The sequence below is a fragment of the Ictalurus punctatus genome, chromosome 20 (genome assembly GCF_001660625.3).
Source record: "Ictalurus punctatus breed USDA103 chromosome 20, Coco_2.0, whole genome shotgun sequence".
NCBI lineage: Eukaryota > Metazoa > Chordata > Actinopteri > Siluriformes > Ictaluridae > Ictalurus > Ictalurus punctatus.
The window spans coordinates 7,092,727-7,112,247 of NC_030435.2; the positions used below are offsets into that span (position 1 = coordinate 7,092,727).

Sequence of the window (19,521 nt, forward strand, 5' to 3'; positions counted from 1 at the left end):
AAGCCTGACACACTCTCAGTTCCTATTAAGTGTTTAGCCTCAATGTGCACTCTCACCAAAGACACTAACAAGATCTGGTCAAAGTAGGCAAAAGCCATGTCTTCCCATCTCCTTATTTAAACCTACTTACAATGAAAGGACACTTATAAGAAATACATATTTCCTGTGATTGTTCTCTAGAAGTCTACAGTCAAAGGTATTTATAAATTAAGCTCTAAACCTGTAAAATTGAAACTTTCAGAAATGGTAGTACTTTTTCATAGGAAAGAATGTTGTGTTACCAACATAGTTGGGTAGGATGGAGCATGGAAATTACAAAACCTCAGACAAAGCACAAGTACGTTTTGTACTTTTGGGTGATTCCATCATTGGGGAGCCATTTGTGTTGTTCAGATTTGCACATTTTTACAGTCCTCACTGAATGTATTGTAACAGCAAGGTAAATTCTGTTGTTTTTGCTATACACTGAAGACATTTAGGTTTGATATCAAAAGATGAATATGAGACGATAGATCAGAATTTCAGCTTTCATTACTGATATTTACATCTAGATGTATTTAAACATCAGACAACAGATCATGGCACCTTTTGTTTGAGCCCACCCATTTTTCAAGTGATCAGAAATATTGGAACATGTGACTGACATGTGGTTCTTGTTGCCTAGGTGTGCCCTGTTAGATTGATTGCATAAACATTTAATAACTCTGAATGTCTACTACTGGTTTGTGCCCTGAGTTTCACCTGTGAAGTATTTGTTGTTAAAAAAGGATAAACAAACATGAAGACAAGAGAGCTGTCTATGGGAGAAAAGCAAGCCATATTGAAGCTGAGAAAAGGTCGATCAGAGCCATTGCACAAGCATTGAGCATAGCCAGTACAACAATTTGGAATGTCCTGAAAAAGAAAGAAACCACTGGTGGAAAAAAAGTGGAAGGCTTTAGACTTGCCAAGTCAATCACCACACTTTAACCCAATTGACCCTTTGCATTCCAATACTTTCAGAAGGGACTTTATGTATGTAAAGGTAAAAGGACATTTTCAACACAGGTAAAGTGTCTTTCACATCCACCTAGGTGCATGTTTCAAATGAAAAACTTAAAGCATTAATAAACCTCTAGTGCACTTACAAAATGACACTTTTGCCTGTCCCAGCCCACTATAACTATATTTTATCTTGAACTGTAATCCTGAAAATACTTCAAAAATCATATTATTTTTGCATCATCATGTGATTCCATTCAACATATCTCGTCATTTAACATGCCTGAAACACCTTCTTTCATGAGTCATCAATTATAGCTTATTAAAAATGCACATGTAAGTGTAAATAAACATGTTCACCCCCATGAAATATTCGGAATATTCCACAAGTCACATCTTCAACAGAAAACTGAATCACCTGGATTTTGTGAAGATCATGGGAAGACAATACAGTTATAAGTCCTTTCAATTATTTTTTAAAATTTATTTTCAGTTATGTTGTGATATTAACTGAAAAGGTCACTTTGAATGTAGAACTCTGTTACAAAAAAAATGGATTGTAAAAAAAAAAAATTGAAGATATTTGTTTGTAATTAAATCATTACAATGCCCTCATGACATTAGCAAAGATGCTAGTTAATCAAATTTTGTGTATTTCTATTCTTAAAAAAAAAAAAAAAAATCAACCATGGTGCTAATTTAACCATTGTCAGATGAAAGAAATGGGAAAATGTTGCCTGAGATTGGTTAACGTATTTTTGAATGGTTAAATGGTTTTCTTACATTCAATTTACTATATTTTTCCAGTGTTGGAAAGTTGGATGATGCTATATACTAACTGCATATGGTGTGGCATATAATTCATATATTACAATGATTATTGATGGAGTGAACAGGTTCAGTTATATCTTCAGTATAGGGTAGTTTTAACATTCATGCCCTCGAGCTCCACGTGGAGATCTTAAATTGGATGACCCTGCAGGCAGTGAAGGATGAAAGATTGAGACCTATGTACAGTGAAAGAAATGATAGTAAAGGAGTATCTGTGATCTGTGCATGAGCAGATAAAGACATGTACCCATGAGACTTTAACTCAAATAATGAATTAATGAATGGCTAATCATCTGACTGGATGGATGGTTTTTATGGATGGATGAATTGATGGATGGATGAATTGATGGATGAATTGATAGATAGATGGATGGATGAATTGATGGATGAATTGATGGATGGATGGATGGATGGATGAATTGATGGATGACTTGATGGATGGATGGACGGATGAATTGATTGCTGGACGGATGGATGGATGGATGGATGGACGGAAGGTTGGATGGATGGATGGATGGACAGTTGGACGTATGGATGGATGGGTAGTTGGATGGATGGATGGATGGATGAATAAATTTTTTTACTATGATTCTGGAAACGCTTGCTCCTGTGTGTGTATTTGCCTTTTATATTCTTCAGAGTGTCAGCCAAAGATCCAAATACACCAGTGCTATGTGCCAGATAATTTCATGCCAGCTTAACATGCTAGAACATTCTTATAACAGCTTGTCAATTTAGGAGCACATTGCTGTCAACACTGATGTACACCACAAAAATTGTATATCAGTTTACACAGATGTCTTAGCTAATTGCCAAATTAACCAGTCCACAGTTTCCACAAGAATGCAGCAGCCATATACTTTTTGAAACAATGAATTTGAAGCAAGGAGAATAAACAGAACCTTCTTTATCCATGGCTCTGTTTTCATTGTCTTTTTATTTGAAACAAGCCATGTCAGCTGTTTGCTAATCAGACCAGAGAGGGGAAATAAAATGAAAAATCTGGACAACTCTACACTTTCTGACCTTATGTATCTATCCTTGTAGTTAGCCTTTATATAGTTACATAATTTTGTCACATTATTGACATAAATGCAAGTGATTGGATAAACTGCAACAGAAACTGAGCTGGTATTTTTAAAGCACCCGGTTAATCCTTTGCTGTAGGAATGTAACTGAATACTAATACAATATTCGGATTGAATAGATAATGTGTTCGAAATGGATACAAATACAGATACGAATAGGAGGAGAACTATTCTTTTATGTTGTTGTTGAAAGCTTGGAAGAAAGGTTCACAGGGCATCTGGATGAGACCAGAGATATGCATCTGTTTAAGCCATGACCACTTCAGGGTTTAAATCCGAATACAGATATGAATATTTGGAGCACTAAACAGATACAGTGGTAACACTTTACAATAACAGTACACGAATAATCATGCACTAATACCTGAATTAACACTTACTTAAATATGAACTAATGAGGAGTTAAGGCATGTACTAATCACAAACTAATTAAGAGCTCATTTTAACTATGATGTGAGTCTTGTGAATTCATGCGTGAATAACGACCACCTTAAGTACATGTTAGTACATGTTTGTTAGTTAATCTATTAATTAACACGTAGGGGTAAACCACATCAAACATGCTCTATAAGGAAAAGAATGTTTGATTTACCCGAACATGTTAAGTAATTCATTAAATAACAAACATGTACTGACATGTAGAGCTGGGCGATATAGCGATATAATATCGATATCGTGATAAATGATTATGCAAAATACTTTTCTGAGTTATCGTTGGTATGATGTTTTTTTTTAAACATTTTTAAAAATTTCATATTAAATGCTACTGGTTGGATTCCGTTGATTTGATGTAATTTAAAAAAAAACAAAAAAAAACAAAACTTAATCTTCTTTGTCTGTGTAGGCATTAAAGAAAAGTATCATGTAGCTCAGTTTAACGTTTTGTTTTTGGTTTTTTTTCTACTGTTTTGCAAACAGTTTGTCCGCTAAATTATATATTTTGTATCGCATCATGTATTGTAGAAATGTCCTCAAGTATCGTGATATGATATTTTTGTCATATCGCCCAGCCCTTCTGACATGTACTTAAGGTGGTCATTATTCACATGAATTCACAAGACTCACATCATAGTTAAGGTTAGCTCTTCATTAGTTTGTGATTAGTACATGCCTTAACTCATTACATCATATTTAATTAAGTATTAATTAAAGTATAAGTGGATGATTATTCATGCACTGTTATTGTAAAGCATTACCGATACAGTTACACCCCTTCTTTGCTACCTCCATGATCCGCTAGTTGACACCCCTTTGTATGGATCTTTATTTACTTTAGGTTAAACAGTAATGTATTCACACAGACATAGCAGATTGGAAAAGATTTATCAGCTTACAAGCTGACTTCTCACAGAATCCAATTCCCAACAAACCCACTGAACTGCTATGAAATGTGTGTGTATGGGGGATAAATGCTTCTATTGATCTACTACTGCCTAATGCGCTGACCCCAATCAGGTAAAGAAGAAAAGAAAATCTGACTTGAGTGTTTCATACTGTCACCTGAAAAATAGCACAAAAGCTTTTTAGAAAATGACCTCCTTAGGCCCCCATCAGTGCATTAAGATGAGCGATTCATTATGGGCAGGTTAGTATGAAAGCAGCATTGTTTGAAAGGCTTGGATCTCATCTGCGATGACTAATGGATATATTAAGCTCACTTTAAATAAACATGAACTCACAAAGGCCAATCTCCATTTTAGGTTTCATAAAAGACCCACTGCTAGACTCAGACTCCATTACAGAAGCACAAACTCCATTTACATACAAAAAGGTAAATAAACCATTGTTTTAAGTTCTAAGCTGACAAGAACGCTCTGTAGCCCTTCCACCTTGGCAGTCTGCTTTTTCAACAAATATAAACGTATAAAAAACATTATCCTCTTTGTGAAATCCCTTGTATGCATTATTATACTTGATTAAAAAAACAGTATTGTCTGGATCCTTGTACAATATCACAATGGAAAATAATGCTTTTCTGGCAACTGTAAAATTCCTCACACATTTGTATTTATATCATTTGACAAATCATATTTGAAGCCTGCTATTTCAGCCTTTCCCTTAAATGGCAAAAATACGCTTGAGTTCACTCTTTGCAGAGAAATTCCTTCTTGGAAGCTGAGTAGATTAAGCACTGAATTCCCTATTATAGACATAAATGTTTTTCAGTTATCTTCCTCAAACAAACAGACTGCTCTAAATCTCACCAGCACTGTCAGAGTCTTAGTCCTATGCCATGACATCATAGTATTTGTGAATAATAAAGAAGACTCTTTAAAATATATATCTCATCCACTTAACTTGCGAATGAAAATGTCACCTGTAAGAGCAGTTCTCAAATATACCCACTCTTAAAAAAAAAATAATAATAAAGTCTCTGCTAGGTATCAAATGAAGCAAGGTACTATAAAAAGACGCATTGCTAATTATAGGCGCAGCACTGTAATCACGACTGTTGCATGACTCGCACGCTTGTGATCGCAGAAACCTGATTGCGTACACTGAGGTGCAACTGAACAGTTCTGGGTGTAGAATAATGAATGAGGAACTGTGTGCAGTGGAATCATTCTTAACCAAGAAGTGTGTTCGCTCTGAGCATGGCTGAGGTTTGAGCTCGCTGTGCAAATCAGTGTCATGATCACAGCAAGAGCCTGACTACTTAAAGGATGAAGTGAGGCAATATAAAGGACGAATGCACTGAGGATGGGGTGGAGAGCACTGTTTCAGTAAACAACGAGAATAGCAACGCATGCACGATTTGTTTCATTTTTGTGTTCCTTGTCTAATGGAGAACCATTGGGTGTGACAGGGTTTGCTTGCAGGTGTATTTATCAACAGTATCATTTTGGTGTACTAAATTTTGGTGCAATATTCGATATTTTTATTTCTTATTAGTACCATATTAACATAGAAAAATGTGTAGAACATGATAAAAAAAATTATTAAGCCATAGCCTCAGCACAAGTGTATTATGTAGCTGAGGACACCAGTTTAGAAATCTGCCTTCTGCTCTGGAAAGTTTGTTTGTGTTTGGACAGGCCTCGTGTTGGTCATTTTACAGATACTTCCCAAGGCCTCTTCACTGCACCCGGTGTGAAATTCTCAATAATTCTCCCATGAGCAAAAAAAATCCCTCTGTGCTTCGATAAAACTTAATGTCAAAAACACAGTAAGACCATAATAAACACTGGCAGCGCTTTGCCACGATAAAGTAATTTATTAATGGTGAAGGGGATGAAGCTGGACAATTTAGGACGTTGCTCCTGGACAGGTATATAAAATCAATCTGCGTAAAGCTTTGAATTATGTGTTTATTTATGGTTCTTTTAATGCCATGCCAGCATTAGTTGCTATTTTCATGGCAAGATCAAGGTAGGTAAAGCAAGACATTCCAGTAATTCTTACAGCATTACAACAACAAATTCTTACAATATTTCAGGAGTGTCAACAACAACAACAGCTATATGAGGTCCTTCACGTTAATATTCAATAAGAACTCCAGGATTTCTCCTGGTGAGACATTTTGGAAGACTTCTAAATACATATTTTCTGAGTAAAAGTGTTGTTTAGTATTGTTAAGAGCAGGACAGTCCATTAGTATATGTTTAACAGTTTATTCTTGTTTTACAAGAATCACAGGTTGGAGGCTCTTCACCGTTCAGTAGGAAAGCATGTGTAAGGCTTGAGTGCCCAATACGGACTCTTGTGTATTTGGTCTGATCGTGTCTGGATTCAAAGGGGAAATTAAGGCCTTGTCTTTCGTTTATAACTGGGCCGATTTCATGTAGTTTGTTATGAATGCACTGGTCCCATTCCATTTGGCATTTTTTTGAGATGTATGAGTTTATTATTGGTTTAAGATCTGATGGTGGGATTTGACAATCTGTAATTCTCAATTTGAGGGCTTCCTTAGCAGCAGTGTTTGCTGGTTCGTTGCCAGACAGATCCATATGTCCTGTTATCCAGCAAAAAAACGCTGTTGACATTTTGTCTCTGTAAAGAATCCACTTTAGCTACGATGTTGGCAAATATGGGATGTTCAGTCTTTAAGGATTCGAGTGTTTGGAGGGAAGATTTTGAGCAGATTAAAAAGTGGCGTGTGCTCTCTATCTGCTCTAGGGCTAGGAGCAAAGCACGGGACTCGGCTGAGAAAATCGAGCTTTGTCCAGGAATTCGAATACAGTGTCGCTGTTGTTCAAATGCTACTACTACAGACACACGAGTCCCCACCCCCAGATCCGTCTGTATATATGGGTTTATGAAGTGCGAAACCGCATTTTATGTCTAAAAACTGTTGTTTATATTCATTTAAGTGGGTCACCGTCTTCTTATACTGGGTCAGATCCATTATGATGTTTGGTTTCTTTATATTCCAATTAAATATTCCAATTATTATATTCTTGTAGGGCATGTACTATATGTGTCTGTGCTAGGGTGTCCAAGTTAATATCCTTGTTCTCTCAATGAGGTTTTATGCGGATCCCAAAAGGGCTAATATACGTAGGTCTGGCTTCATACAGTTGTAGATATTGATGGTGGAAAACTGGAGAATGAGCTGGATTATTTTGGTCTGCCTTCATCTTGAATGCATAGTGCAGGGCCAGTTTCAAGCGATTGCTTCAATATACAAGCTTTGAACTGGTGACATCCTGAAAGCTCCAAGGGAGAGTAGTGTACAGTCTTAACCCTAGGTGATGTACTGTATCCAACGTTTTGATGTAGGATTTCTTGGCAGCGCTGTAGACTACACTTCCGTAGTCCATCTGGGATCGGACCAGCATTCCGTAGAGACGCAAAAGATTAGTACAGTCCGCACTCCATCTTATTTTAGACAAGACTTTTATAATGCCCATTGTTTTAAGGCATCTCTTTCTTGATTTCATATATGGGATGAAAGATAGATTGCTGTCATACATGAGCCCTAAAAACCTGGTTTCTTTTATGACCTTAATGGGTTCTCCTTCCATAAAGAGTTCTGGGTCCAAGTGCAGAGATCGCAGGAGGCAGAAGTGCACACATACAGTCTTTGTTTTAGAGAATTTAAATCCATTTTTCATTGACCAGTTACTAAACTTATTTATGCATATCTGTAGCTGCCTCTTGATTACGTTCATGTTTTCCCCTTTAACTGATACATAAATCCTCAACACAGAGGCTTCTTAATATGTTGTGTCCAATGATGTTTGTAACACTGTTGATTTTTATGCTAAAAAGGATGACTGACAGGATACTTCCTTGTCGCACCCTTAGTTCTTGTGTGTGTAAGATTGACACGGTGTTTCCTATTCAAACACAAAAGTGTCAGTCAGATAAGAAGTTTCATGCAAGTCTTTTAACATGCTGTATTTCCAGGTTGTATCATAGGCTTCTTCAAGGTCGAAGAAAACAGCTACAGTGTGCTCTTTTTTGATAAAAAAAAAAAACATTCCGTATAAATGTTTCCAATCTTATAAGGTGGTGCAAGGTGCTTTTTCCTCGTCTGAAACCACACTGGTAGTTGCTGATGTTATGGTCTGTCTCCAGTAACCACACAAGACGATTATTTACCATTCTCTCCATGGTTTTACAGAGGCAGCTAGTCAGAGCTATAGGGCGATAACTGTTTGGGTCGGTATGTTCTTTGCCTGGTTTGGGTATGGGTATTGCCTCTTTCCAGTAGGATGGTACATTTTCTGACTTCCAGATGGTGTTAAAGTTGTCCAAGAGGATCGATAACGTGCTTTGGGGTAAATGTTTTAAAAACTGGTAATGAATTTTGTCCGGTCCAACAGCAGTATCGTTAGGGCAGTTTACGGCTTTTAAGAGTTCCTCCATTGTAAAAGGCTGTTTATATGGTTCCATGTTATCTGAAAGGACTGTGGAAAGGAAGTGTCTGTATCACTTGGGACTCAGGGTGGCAGTTCACTGAAGAATTTCTCTCAAATGTCTCTGCTAACTTGTCAGCAATTTGTTGTTGTGTGGTTAATAGAGAGCCTTAATTCTTGATGTGTTGTATTTGGGCTCCGCCTTCCTTGCACTTCATCTTTCAAATCGTGTCCCATATATTCTTTGTTGGTGTATGTGTGTTTAGACTTGAAAACATATCTTTCCAGCTCTGTCTCTTTGCTTTGTTAATAATTTTTAGTGATTTTGCTCTGCTGATTTTCACTTTGGTTAGATTTTCCATTGTAGGATGTTTGTTAAAAGTCCTTTCTGTCTTTTTCCTACCGTCAATAGCTTTTCTGCAATTTTTGTCAAACCATGGGTTAGTTCTACAATGTGGCTTTGTTGATGTTTTTGGAACTGATTCTTCTGCATCTGGGTTTGCATATTGAACAGAGTGACTGAAAGGAGTACCAATTCGATTTCTTTAATAGCCATTTTGGTGTTCTTTGTTGAAATTCCACTTCAGTAGACTTTACTATCAGAGGGAAGTGGTCACCCCCACATAGGTCATCCCATACTTTCCATGAGAAATCGAGAAGTATTTCAGGCTCACACATAGTAAGATTTATAGCAGAATAAGTTCCATGTCCTGGTTGTAGATCAGTGTAGGAGCCATCATTTCGTAATCACAAATCATTATTATAAATGAACTCCTTCCGATTTGTATAGCTGTCTTCCCATAAAGGACAGGGACTGTTAAAATTGCCCATGAGCAGGTATGGGGGTGGTAAAAGGTCAGATAGTTTGTCCAGATCGTATTGTGCTATAGAGGTATCAGGGGGTATGTAAATCGAGCAAAAGGTAATAGCTTTATGGAGGGTTATACGTAGAGTGACAGCTTGTAGATTTGTATCTATTGGGATATAACTTTGAATTATGTCACTCCTTACCAATATGGCTGACCCACCTGATGGACTTTGTATATTTTGGACAGGCATGTTAAACGTTATGTGGGGTTTTTTTAAAGGAGAAGCAGCTATTCTGAGCCAGATGAATCTCTTGATGACAAAAGGCAGTAGGATTAAAGACAGCTGTTAAGTGCTGTACTATAATTCTACAAAATTAACTTTTATCCTATGACAGTTCCACTGGATGATATTATAGCTCATTATCAGGTAGCTAGAACAACTAGATAACCTTTGCTTCTGCATTTAGGAGCTACGACTATGAGAACCTATGACTACGAGAAGTTGTGTTTTCTGTCATTTGTTCATGTCCTTTGGTTGTTCTGTCTTTTGAGGTCCCTTTTCTTATCATATCCTGTGAGAATAAACAAATTGTGTAAAAGTCGCATGTGAAAATAAACTAATCATGCAAAAATCGCATGCGGAAATAATGTAAAAATGCGGAAATGAAATGTAAAAATCACATTTGAAACAAATCACATGCAAAAAAAGAAATTAAAGGTAAAAATCGCACATGGGAATAAATGAATAATGTAAAAAATCAAAGGTGAGAATAAATGAAATGTAAAAATCACATGGAAAAATAAATTAAACGTAAAAATTGCGTACGTAAATAAATGAATCGTGTAAAAACTGCATATTAAAATAAATGAATCATTTGTAAATAAAATAAAATAAATAAATAAATAATGTAAAATAAACCCATACATTACATGTGAAAAATTGTGACTCCTTTGCATACAAATGGGGTAGCATGTATGGTTTTTACTAGAAGATTCCACTTGTATACTATTAAGCACTTCGAAAGATGAAATTTCTAAAAGCTGAATATTGTTTCTTTGTCTGGTGGCTTGGAATTAGTGTTTCTGCTCAATGCTAAGGATAGGTTTGGTGTAATATTTGTCAGACAGAGTCTTTTCTTAGCAATTTTCCAGCATGTTTGAGGTAAAGATTGATATCCATCTCTCATTTCCAGTGTTATTCTGCCTTTACATTGCTTGTATGAATGACTAGCTAGTCAAATCGCTATCCTCCGCTGTCAGCAAGTGTGTGCTTGACATCCATATTTTCCCAGTTGCATAGCAACAGTGTTCTCATTACTTTAATCATTTGAAAGACAAATGATCAACTTTCAGTGTCGAAAGCACAAATTCACAAGTTTGGTTCAAGCCTCTGACACAAAGATACCGGTACTGGCGCAAATTTCATGCAAATAAATTTACAATGTAAAATGTCATTTTTCGATTCAAAACAGTGTGCAATAACATACAGCTAAACCCAATCTGTGACTTTATTCAGATTTTTTTTATTAGGAGTGTGTTGTTGCTTAGTAACCGTATTCATATGCCGTGTGAGTGACTGGCTTCTTTATCACATGAATATTATAGATAGTATTATTATTTGAATCCAATGGAAATTCACTGAAAGAAAATGTCCAGCTATAAAGTAACACATCCAAATAATTGGCTTGAAAGATTCCTCAGATCAATCCTAAATCCTAACTCCTACATCAAAAGTGTGGTCCAAGGTGTCTTCAGGTTTAGTTCCTACCTGGAATTACTTCCCATTTATTGTTTTGAAGAAAAACTTAAATAACCATGGTTTCACCTTATTACATCATATACGACCTCACTTTAACCAGAGGCCAAAAATAAAAGGAATCTCTGCCTCTTTTGGGGGTTCCCATGGTCAAGTGAATTTTTTTGTGATGTCACACAGTCTGCAGTAGTGGTTAATGGCTTTTATACAGTAACACAGCGCTGTTGAATTCTTGATTCAGATTGGCTGACAGACGGTCTGAGGTGCGCAATTATTTTTCAGTAAATGCACGGCTAAAGTAGTTCCAGTCAGGTCTTGAACACATTACAGTTCCATATCACTTCGTCAAGTTAACTGAACTAGCGGAAAAGTTAGGCTACTGTCCACCACAGCACATAGATCTAACAACAAATAAAATGACAGACAATTTAGATTTTCTAGAAATAAATAAGGAATAATTGCCGTTGAATCATTGGAAAAATAGCGCGCACCCGAGGTGGTAATGCAGCCATGACACGACGCGGAGGCTCGAGCCATTGATATGCAGTTATTGGAGCGAGAGAGAGCGTGAGAGAGCACATATGAGAGCACTGACACAGAAAAGCCAGGGAACAAGTATCAATATTTATTTATTTATTTATTCATTGTATTTTCTGCAGTAATAAAAAATGAAAAACTCTGTGAACAAGTAGCCTTCTTGATAGTTATTTCTTTATTTGCTCTATTTTTAGATTATCAGCATGAAATAGAAAAAACTGTGAATGCTCGCTCGCTCTCTCTTTCTCTCTCTCTCTCTCTCTCTAATAACACATCAATAGCTCAAGCCTCCGTATAGCTCTAAAGTGACTTTTTAGAATTACCAACGGAGGCTTGAGATGGGATGCATAATAAATTAGTTCCACACACAAACACCTGACAAATGGCTTGAAATAAAACATTTGAACAATGTCTTGAGGTATGGTAAAAGTGGTATAAGTGGAATAATTGACTCCGGTCCATTGAATTATTAGAAAATAATGAACACGCGAGGTGTAATGCATTTACACGGTCCGTCATCAATTACTCCTTACATATGAAAGTAGACATTCAGGGCTTAAAGAATATATATATATATATATATATATATATATATATATATATATATATATATATATATATATATATATATATATATTTTTTTTTTTTTACTTAGCCTACTAGGTTTAAATGTTATAATTTTATTGTGGTAGTTGAATACAGTGTTTCATTGTCAAAAAAAAGCTTTAGTTTTGCTGTCCATTTAATCTCTGGATTAGTGTTATTGTGGAGAGGTGTGAATTGTTTGCCCAGCAAGGGGCTCACACCCCTCCACTTTCCCATCGCCCTGCCCACTAGCAGCTAAACACAGAGTCATGATACTCTACATACAGAAACCAAGCAGTCTCCTGACTATTCATAAATAATTCATTTGCTTATACTGATTGAAAAAGTTCAATAAGGCGATTTCCATTCCACCGGAGGAAAAGAATGCCAGTGTATGGCGAGAAAGGGATAAATGTGTTTACAAACATTACGGAGAAAAATGAAGCAAAGTAAGTGGCAGAGAACACTGGTGCCCCTGGTCAGCGTGTACATACAGTGAGGTTGCTTTGCTAAGCCCTCAATGAGCCTAGCATGTATCATGTAAATCAAACCTAAATATATTTTAAACAAAAGTGTTGTGTATGAATCTTATAGTGGACTGTTTAGCTACGATCATTTTCATTGAAACTAAAAAAAAAACACCACTGGACAGTTCAGGGCCACAAGCGACAACCGGAACAGTCGCTACACATTAACAAGATTAACAAGATACAAGAGACACAAGCAACAGAGGCGAAATGTCACTTTCTGGTATGAACGGATGATGATGTACGTACGGTTCAACTAGAGACATCATTGATATTTAGCTTGGGATTAGACAGCTGCCCAATATGAGGCGCTCACATACTGTAGTGTTCTGTTTCCATGCAAGAATTTCAGTGACAAGAAATGGAAAGAAAGAACTGCCTTTATGATAGTTTAGATAATCAATTTCTCGCCTAAGTACGTGTCATTCCTCTTTATTACACGTAACTTCATTTATGGACTTTAATGTTTGAATTTCTTTAAATGTGTGGATTTCATGAGTTAATACCAAATTCTGGTGAAAAGTTCATGTGAATAGCCTCATTGGAAATATCTTTACTGAAAAAAAATTCAATACTTATTTCCCCCATGTATATACCAGAAGATACGTGATGTTATTCCTGTTAATAATGAATAAAACTAGTAATAACAGTTTTTATAATTTAATATTGCTTTACAGTGTATTACTATTACATATCATGTGTGCTTTATTTATATAGTTTTCATTTCATTAAAATTGTAGGGTTGTTGGGATATAAGAAATCAACATGCCACATTACCTGTGGGTGTTCATTTAAACATTCATTTTAATTTTAATGTTAATTTTAATATTATTTTTTACCAGATTTGCTTTGTTACAGGCAGCATACATTCTGCAAATAATAATAATAATAAGGAGAAGAAGAAGAAGAAGAAGAGGAAGAAGAAGAATACATAGATAAAAATAAAATAAACCAAAGTTGCATACAAATATTGATTTTATTGTTTCAATGAAATATTCCTCCATACGTGTATATGTAATTACAATTGCACTATGGCATTTTTGTGCATATACAGCTCTATTATAAGTATCTAAATCATTTGAGATGTTTGAATGAAAGAATTAAGATGAATCCAGTGTAGAACGCGGTGTGTGTGCTTTGTAATAGATGTCACAGGAGGTTTTGCTATATTTGATGCCATTTCAACATTGAGCCAGCAGCAGTAGTGTGTGTGTGTGTGTGTGTGTGTGTGTGTGTGTGTGTGTGTGTGTGTGTGTGTGTGTGTTTGCTTCCCTCATCCTATAGGATTAACTCAAAGCCCCACCAGCATATGATCACCCAGCACGTCACTCTCTCTGCCATGAGCCACTGTAATGGACCAACGTCTACAACAGAAATGCATAGTGTGTTTGATTTCATCGCCATTTTAGATTTTGATTTACTAGGCATAGGTCATAGGTGAGGGTGCAGTGGGGATCTTACCTAAGCTGAGTAAAGGAAATGCATGCAATCAACAATTTAACAAGCCTCCACAAAGTAAAACTGATTCATTTTAGGGATGCAAATGGTGAGGCTTGGAAACGCATACCACGCATATTGGTATGACTATTAATATGGAATCAGAATACATTATATAATCTAAATTGTTATATATTTACTGAATATGTGAATATTTATGTGTGTGTCAATATTTTTTCTCACTGCCTTTGAGAAATTCATTTTCCTTCCTGGGTTGAATGGAACATAAGATCTGGGGTCAAACAGTCTCTTTCTTTATGCTGACACATTCCTCACACTGGGAAACAGATGGTTTTAGTGCAAACACAAAGAGGTGTTCTTACCTCCCAATCATAGTAGAGTGCTGTTGAACAGCAGCCTCTAGGAGGCGTTCGAGGATGGTCCATTCCCCCATGGCTGGATACTGGAGGCATTCACCGAACGCTACGTACTGCCTCGACGCTCCTCAGACCTCCTCAGGATCCACGAGGCTCGTTCTCTCTCTCTCTCTCTCTCTCTCTCTCTCTCTCTCTCTCTCTCTCTCTTCAGAGTTGAGCAGCAACAGGATGAAGTTAAAGAAAGAAAGAGTAGACGAGACTGCGTGGTCCTACTATGATGGAGAGCTTCTGAAATCCCATGATGAGAGAGAATGTGATGAAAGCATGAACCGCACCGAACCTCACTTCACGCTGACCCTGGATGCCCCTACACTTTACGTTCACCCTCACTCAAGCCTTACGCTACAACACACTCGTCCTTACTTTCAACTCTCTCATAATCCACCAGTAGGGCATCACACAATCTCTGTCCGTGACGATGCCTCACACACACATCAAGTATTAGTTAATCCACACTTATCTTCTTTCCTGTCTTTAGATGTGTCTATCCAGCTTGGGAAATTTCACTGCCACATGTACGTCTTTCTCCCTTTCTCTCATCCTTCCGTTTCTTTTTATATTCTAGCCCTTCATTCTTTTTTTCATTCCTCCCTGTGCCGCTCCCTCTGACCCTTCTGTCACTACAAGTCTCTCCTCCAGCGCTCTCAAGGCTTCTGCTTTTCTCTCTCTACCGTTCTCCGCTTGCTTTGGCACTGTCACAGTGTGTGAGCATGGCTTTCCTCTCCCTCCCTCCCTTGCCTGCTCCCCCTTCCCTTGCTCTCTCTCTCTCTCTCTCGCGCGCGCGCGCGCGCGCGCTCTCTCTCTCTCGCTCAGTTCCAATTAAACATGCACAAATTGTTCACGTGAGAAGCCCCGGTTTCCTGGAAACATCTCTACTGCTGTCATCTTCATACCACCTCTTTCACCTGCTTCTCCCTTCATCACCCTTTTGTTCTTTATTGCAAGGTTTGTTTCATGCATCCAGGAGATTAACGAGAGGAATCACTGCTCTACACCTTCCTCAGTCTCTTTCCATTTATCCGCCCCCCCGCTTTCCCTGTCTACCTCTCGCTTCTCTCATCCGAATGCCATCCAAAGCGTTCTGTCCGTCCCTCCTTTCATCTTCGAATGCTGCTCTTGCTTCTACATGCCTTTCTGTTGACTGAGACGTACGGAATAGGAAGAAAGGATGCGAGTACAGCCTAGATGGCAGATCATTTCCTCTAAAATATGCTGGGATTTAGGCAGTGGCAAGTGGATTTGGCTTCAAATTGATACCTTTCCCTAAAAATTAGAACAAAACGGAAAATATGTTTACTTAAAACATTATAATGTAAGTCTGGAAGGGCTATTTATTCTGCAAATAAATCGTTTTTTAAAAAAAAAGAACCTGTGCTTTCATGAATTACTCAGGCAAAGGTATTTCAAAATTAAGCTCTACATTTGCATAACATACTTTCAAAGGGGGGAAATTTTTTTTTCTGTTTATTGATATATATGATGAAGTAGAGCAACTCAAAAAGGTGAATTACGCAATGGCCGTCAAGGAAACCGAGCGTTTTCATTCTGCTTTGCTGACTGTATAGGCAGCCTAGCTCTATAATATAATGCAGAAGTGTGTTTTGGTGAAATGTCCAAAATGCATTACATTCACTTTATCTGTTTGTTTAATGCAATACTTGCAGTCTAAAATAATTACTCCATTAGCTGTCTATCACATACAGTATATATTTAAGCAAAATGTACATTTGAAATGAATTGAAATGAACCACAGAACATGATACTTCCTCCACCATGCTCCACTGTGGCTGTGGTGATCTCAGGGTGATGAGCTGTGTTGGGTTTGGAAAGCAAATGTTCATTCAGAAGGAAATAGAACAAAAGCACAAAATTTTGAAGTTGCCCATTTTATTATGATTGGCTTGTGGGTTGTTTTTTTTAAAGTTGGGAAAGTAACCCAATCTAACCTTGCTATAATTGCCTTTATGCTTCCACTATACTGAAACACGTTTTCTGTCTTTTCCTTGGTATACCAAAATTGTTGTCTGTTGAAGCATATTGTCTACATTAAAAAAAAAAAAAAAAAAATTGCTGGAGGATATTTTTTTCATGTCATTTGGAATCTGGGATGAAAATGGCCCAAATACAGCTAACCATATTTAATGCCTGGGTGGCATTTTCTTCAAGTTATGGTTCATATCAAGCCTGAGATAAGGGCTGGCCCAACTGTCATTTCAAAGAATGCAAATGCCGCTCTGATTCTAATAACTGTGTTCAAGACAGTGTGTTTGTATGCACTCAACTCTCTCTCTCTCTCTCTCTCTCTCTCTCTCACACATGCACAGAGCTAGGAAAGAACAAATGAGCTTTAGGCTATGAGAAGAATATGAGGAAGAAAATAAACGGAACTGCCTGATTGTCAGAGATTTAGAGGCATTGTTTCACAGCTCTGACGTGCTTTAAGCTGGCTTTAGCGCTAGCCAAAAGGAGCCTGAGGCTCACGGAATGCAGTTTGTGTACATTACACGACTCTGTTTATTATCTAATACGACACTAGTGCAGTTGTAGTGTGTCTGAGTGGAGAGGAAACCGTCTCACAGATGCTCTTGTTTCAGTAGTGAACGCTGTGAGATAGTTGGTGAGATCATTAAGAGGACAATGTGATGAGACCGGACACACTGGCATTATGACTTGGATCAAGATAAAATAGATTAAACCAAACAAAGGATATGTGTTGCATTTTAGAAGATAAACTGCTTCTCCAAATGATCAGCTCACTTCATACTGTAGTATACGAATGTCCCAGAGCGGTGAATGATTTCAGTGATGCCTGGCCGTTATATTAGATGAGAGGCTAAAATCGAATATCTACCAATAGCTCGGTTGAGCAATGTAATATATCACGAGGGTTCATCAATGGAATAATAAGAATGAATATTACATGCATTATGACTATTAGTGGTGCTGATACACTTGATTCCACAAAATTTTTTAAAAGTCAGATATTTGTTAACAATCTGCTGGGGATGCCAAAATGAAGCATCCAGCTATCTTCCATAACACTTATCCTACACATCAATACTGGGAAGCCTGGACTCTATCCCAGGGAACAAGGTGGAAGACACCCTGGACAGTGTTCCAACCCATTGCAGGGCACTTTCACACACTATTGGCAATTTGGAAATGCTAACCAGCCTACAATGCATGTCTTTGGACTTGGGGAGGAAACCAGAGTTCTCAGAGGAAACCAGCAAAGCACAGGGAGATCATGTGAACTCTGTGCACAGAAGGCAGAGCCAGGATTCAAACCCCCAATTCCTGGAGGTGCGAGGCAAACGTTCTAACCACTATGTGCTTTCCCATACAGTATATACCAGCTATCCCTGGCAGTGAGTAGGGCTGAAACTAACGATTAATTTTATTTATTTTTTCCCGATTAATCAGATTGGGGAGCATTTTTTTTCTCGTTTATTTAAAATAAAATCCACAAACTGAGTGTTACAAATATAAACTTCAGACTAAAACTTTACATAACTGTTTGTCCAATTATATAAGACTGAAAAGAACCCAACGCACACAGACACACACCAGAATATATATTATTTATGCAGGACTGTAGTTTAATTCACTGCTTTTTGTGCATCCATAAAAAATAATAAATAGATACTTATATATATTATAAACTAATATTTAAGTTTATATTATATAATAGTATTTATGCATTACTTTTTATAAAAGGTAACACTGACATAAACAGTAAACTGAAGAAAGTCATTGTCAGTGACTCTGGGTATTAGGCTAAAGCTAGCGGCATCATATTACGTGTGTATGACGTCATGCGCTGTCGACTAGGAAGCGGCTTACACTTCCGGTTAGTGAAAAACCGCTAGAGTTCATTTTGGGACGATATTACCTTTCTAAAATTCATACACTAGACGGTAGAGTATACAGTGCATAGTGTAAGTGTATAGTACGTCATTTGAGACACAATTTTAGTATTTACTCTCTGAAGCATATTTTCAGAACAGAAGTAATGTAGTGAGTAAACGCACCCCGTGCCGCCCGCAGACCAACTAATCGATAATAAGATTCGTTGACAACGATTTTCAGAATTGATTATTATCGATTTTATCGATTAGTTTTTGCCACTCTAGCAATGAGTGTGAAAGCATTCACAAACCAAGTTAGTTCCTGTTATCACTTGTAATAGCTATAATCAGTCATTCATTATGAAGACTTTCCCATGGTGGAAAACTTACCTACTGTTATAAAGTGCTGGAGACTCCTTCCATAATTGTTAGACAAACATCTCACTACAGCACAGTTTTCAATCCATTTCTTATTGGCCGTAGACCATATGGAGTGTTCACTATACAAGTCCCTGTGAACGAGTTACTACCATAGAAACCATATAATATATTAAATCAGATTCACACATTCAAGAGTACTGTGCTATACTGAAAAATAATCGCTGTATTCATCTCTAGCCATCAAATCCAAAACACAATAGACGAGCAATTTGTAGTTCCTGTCAGAATATAAAAGGGACACAGATTAACACTCTGGATTGGGATGTCCTGCATGTAACAAGACACAAGGGGACACTCTTTAGGTGAAAGATTATGTCCCCGCCTCGCCTGATCTGCCCTCGATTACAAGATAATCAGCTTTTCCTATACTCACTGTCAGCAGAGAGAAAGGGCAGGAGCACTCACACAACAGCAAGGGTAATTAAAGCTTAGGCTAATGGCTT

The 19,521-nt window shown here is 37.3% G+C and overlaps 1 protein-coding gene across 1 annotated transcript in view; it reads right to left on the reverse strand.

The window, feature by feature from the left end:
- Positions 1–16,111, reverse strand: part of LOC108280251 (gap junction delta-2 protein) — a 29,996-nt gene extending 13,885 nt beyond the window's left edge. Inside the window, exon 1 of the mRNA XM_017495100.3 lies at positions 14,736–16,111. Coding sequence (XP_017350589.1) covers positions 14,736–14,806 — 71 coding nt within the window. The 5' untranslated portion in view covers positions 14,807–16,111. The remainder of the gene's footprint in view (positions 1–14,735) is intronic.
- Between the last annotated feature and the right edge of the window lie 3,410 nt (positions 16,112–19,521).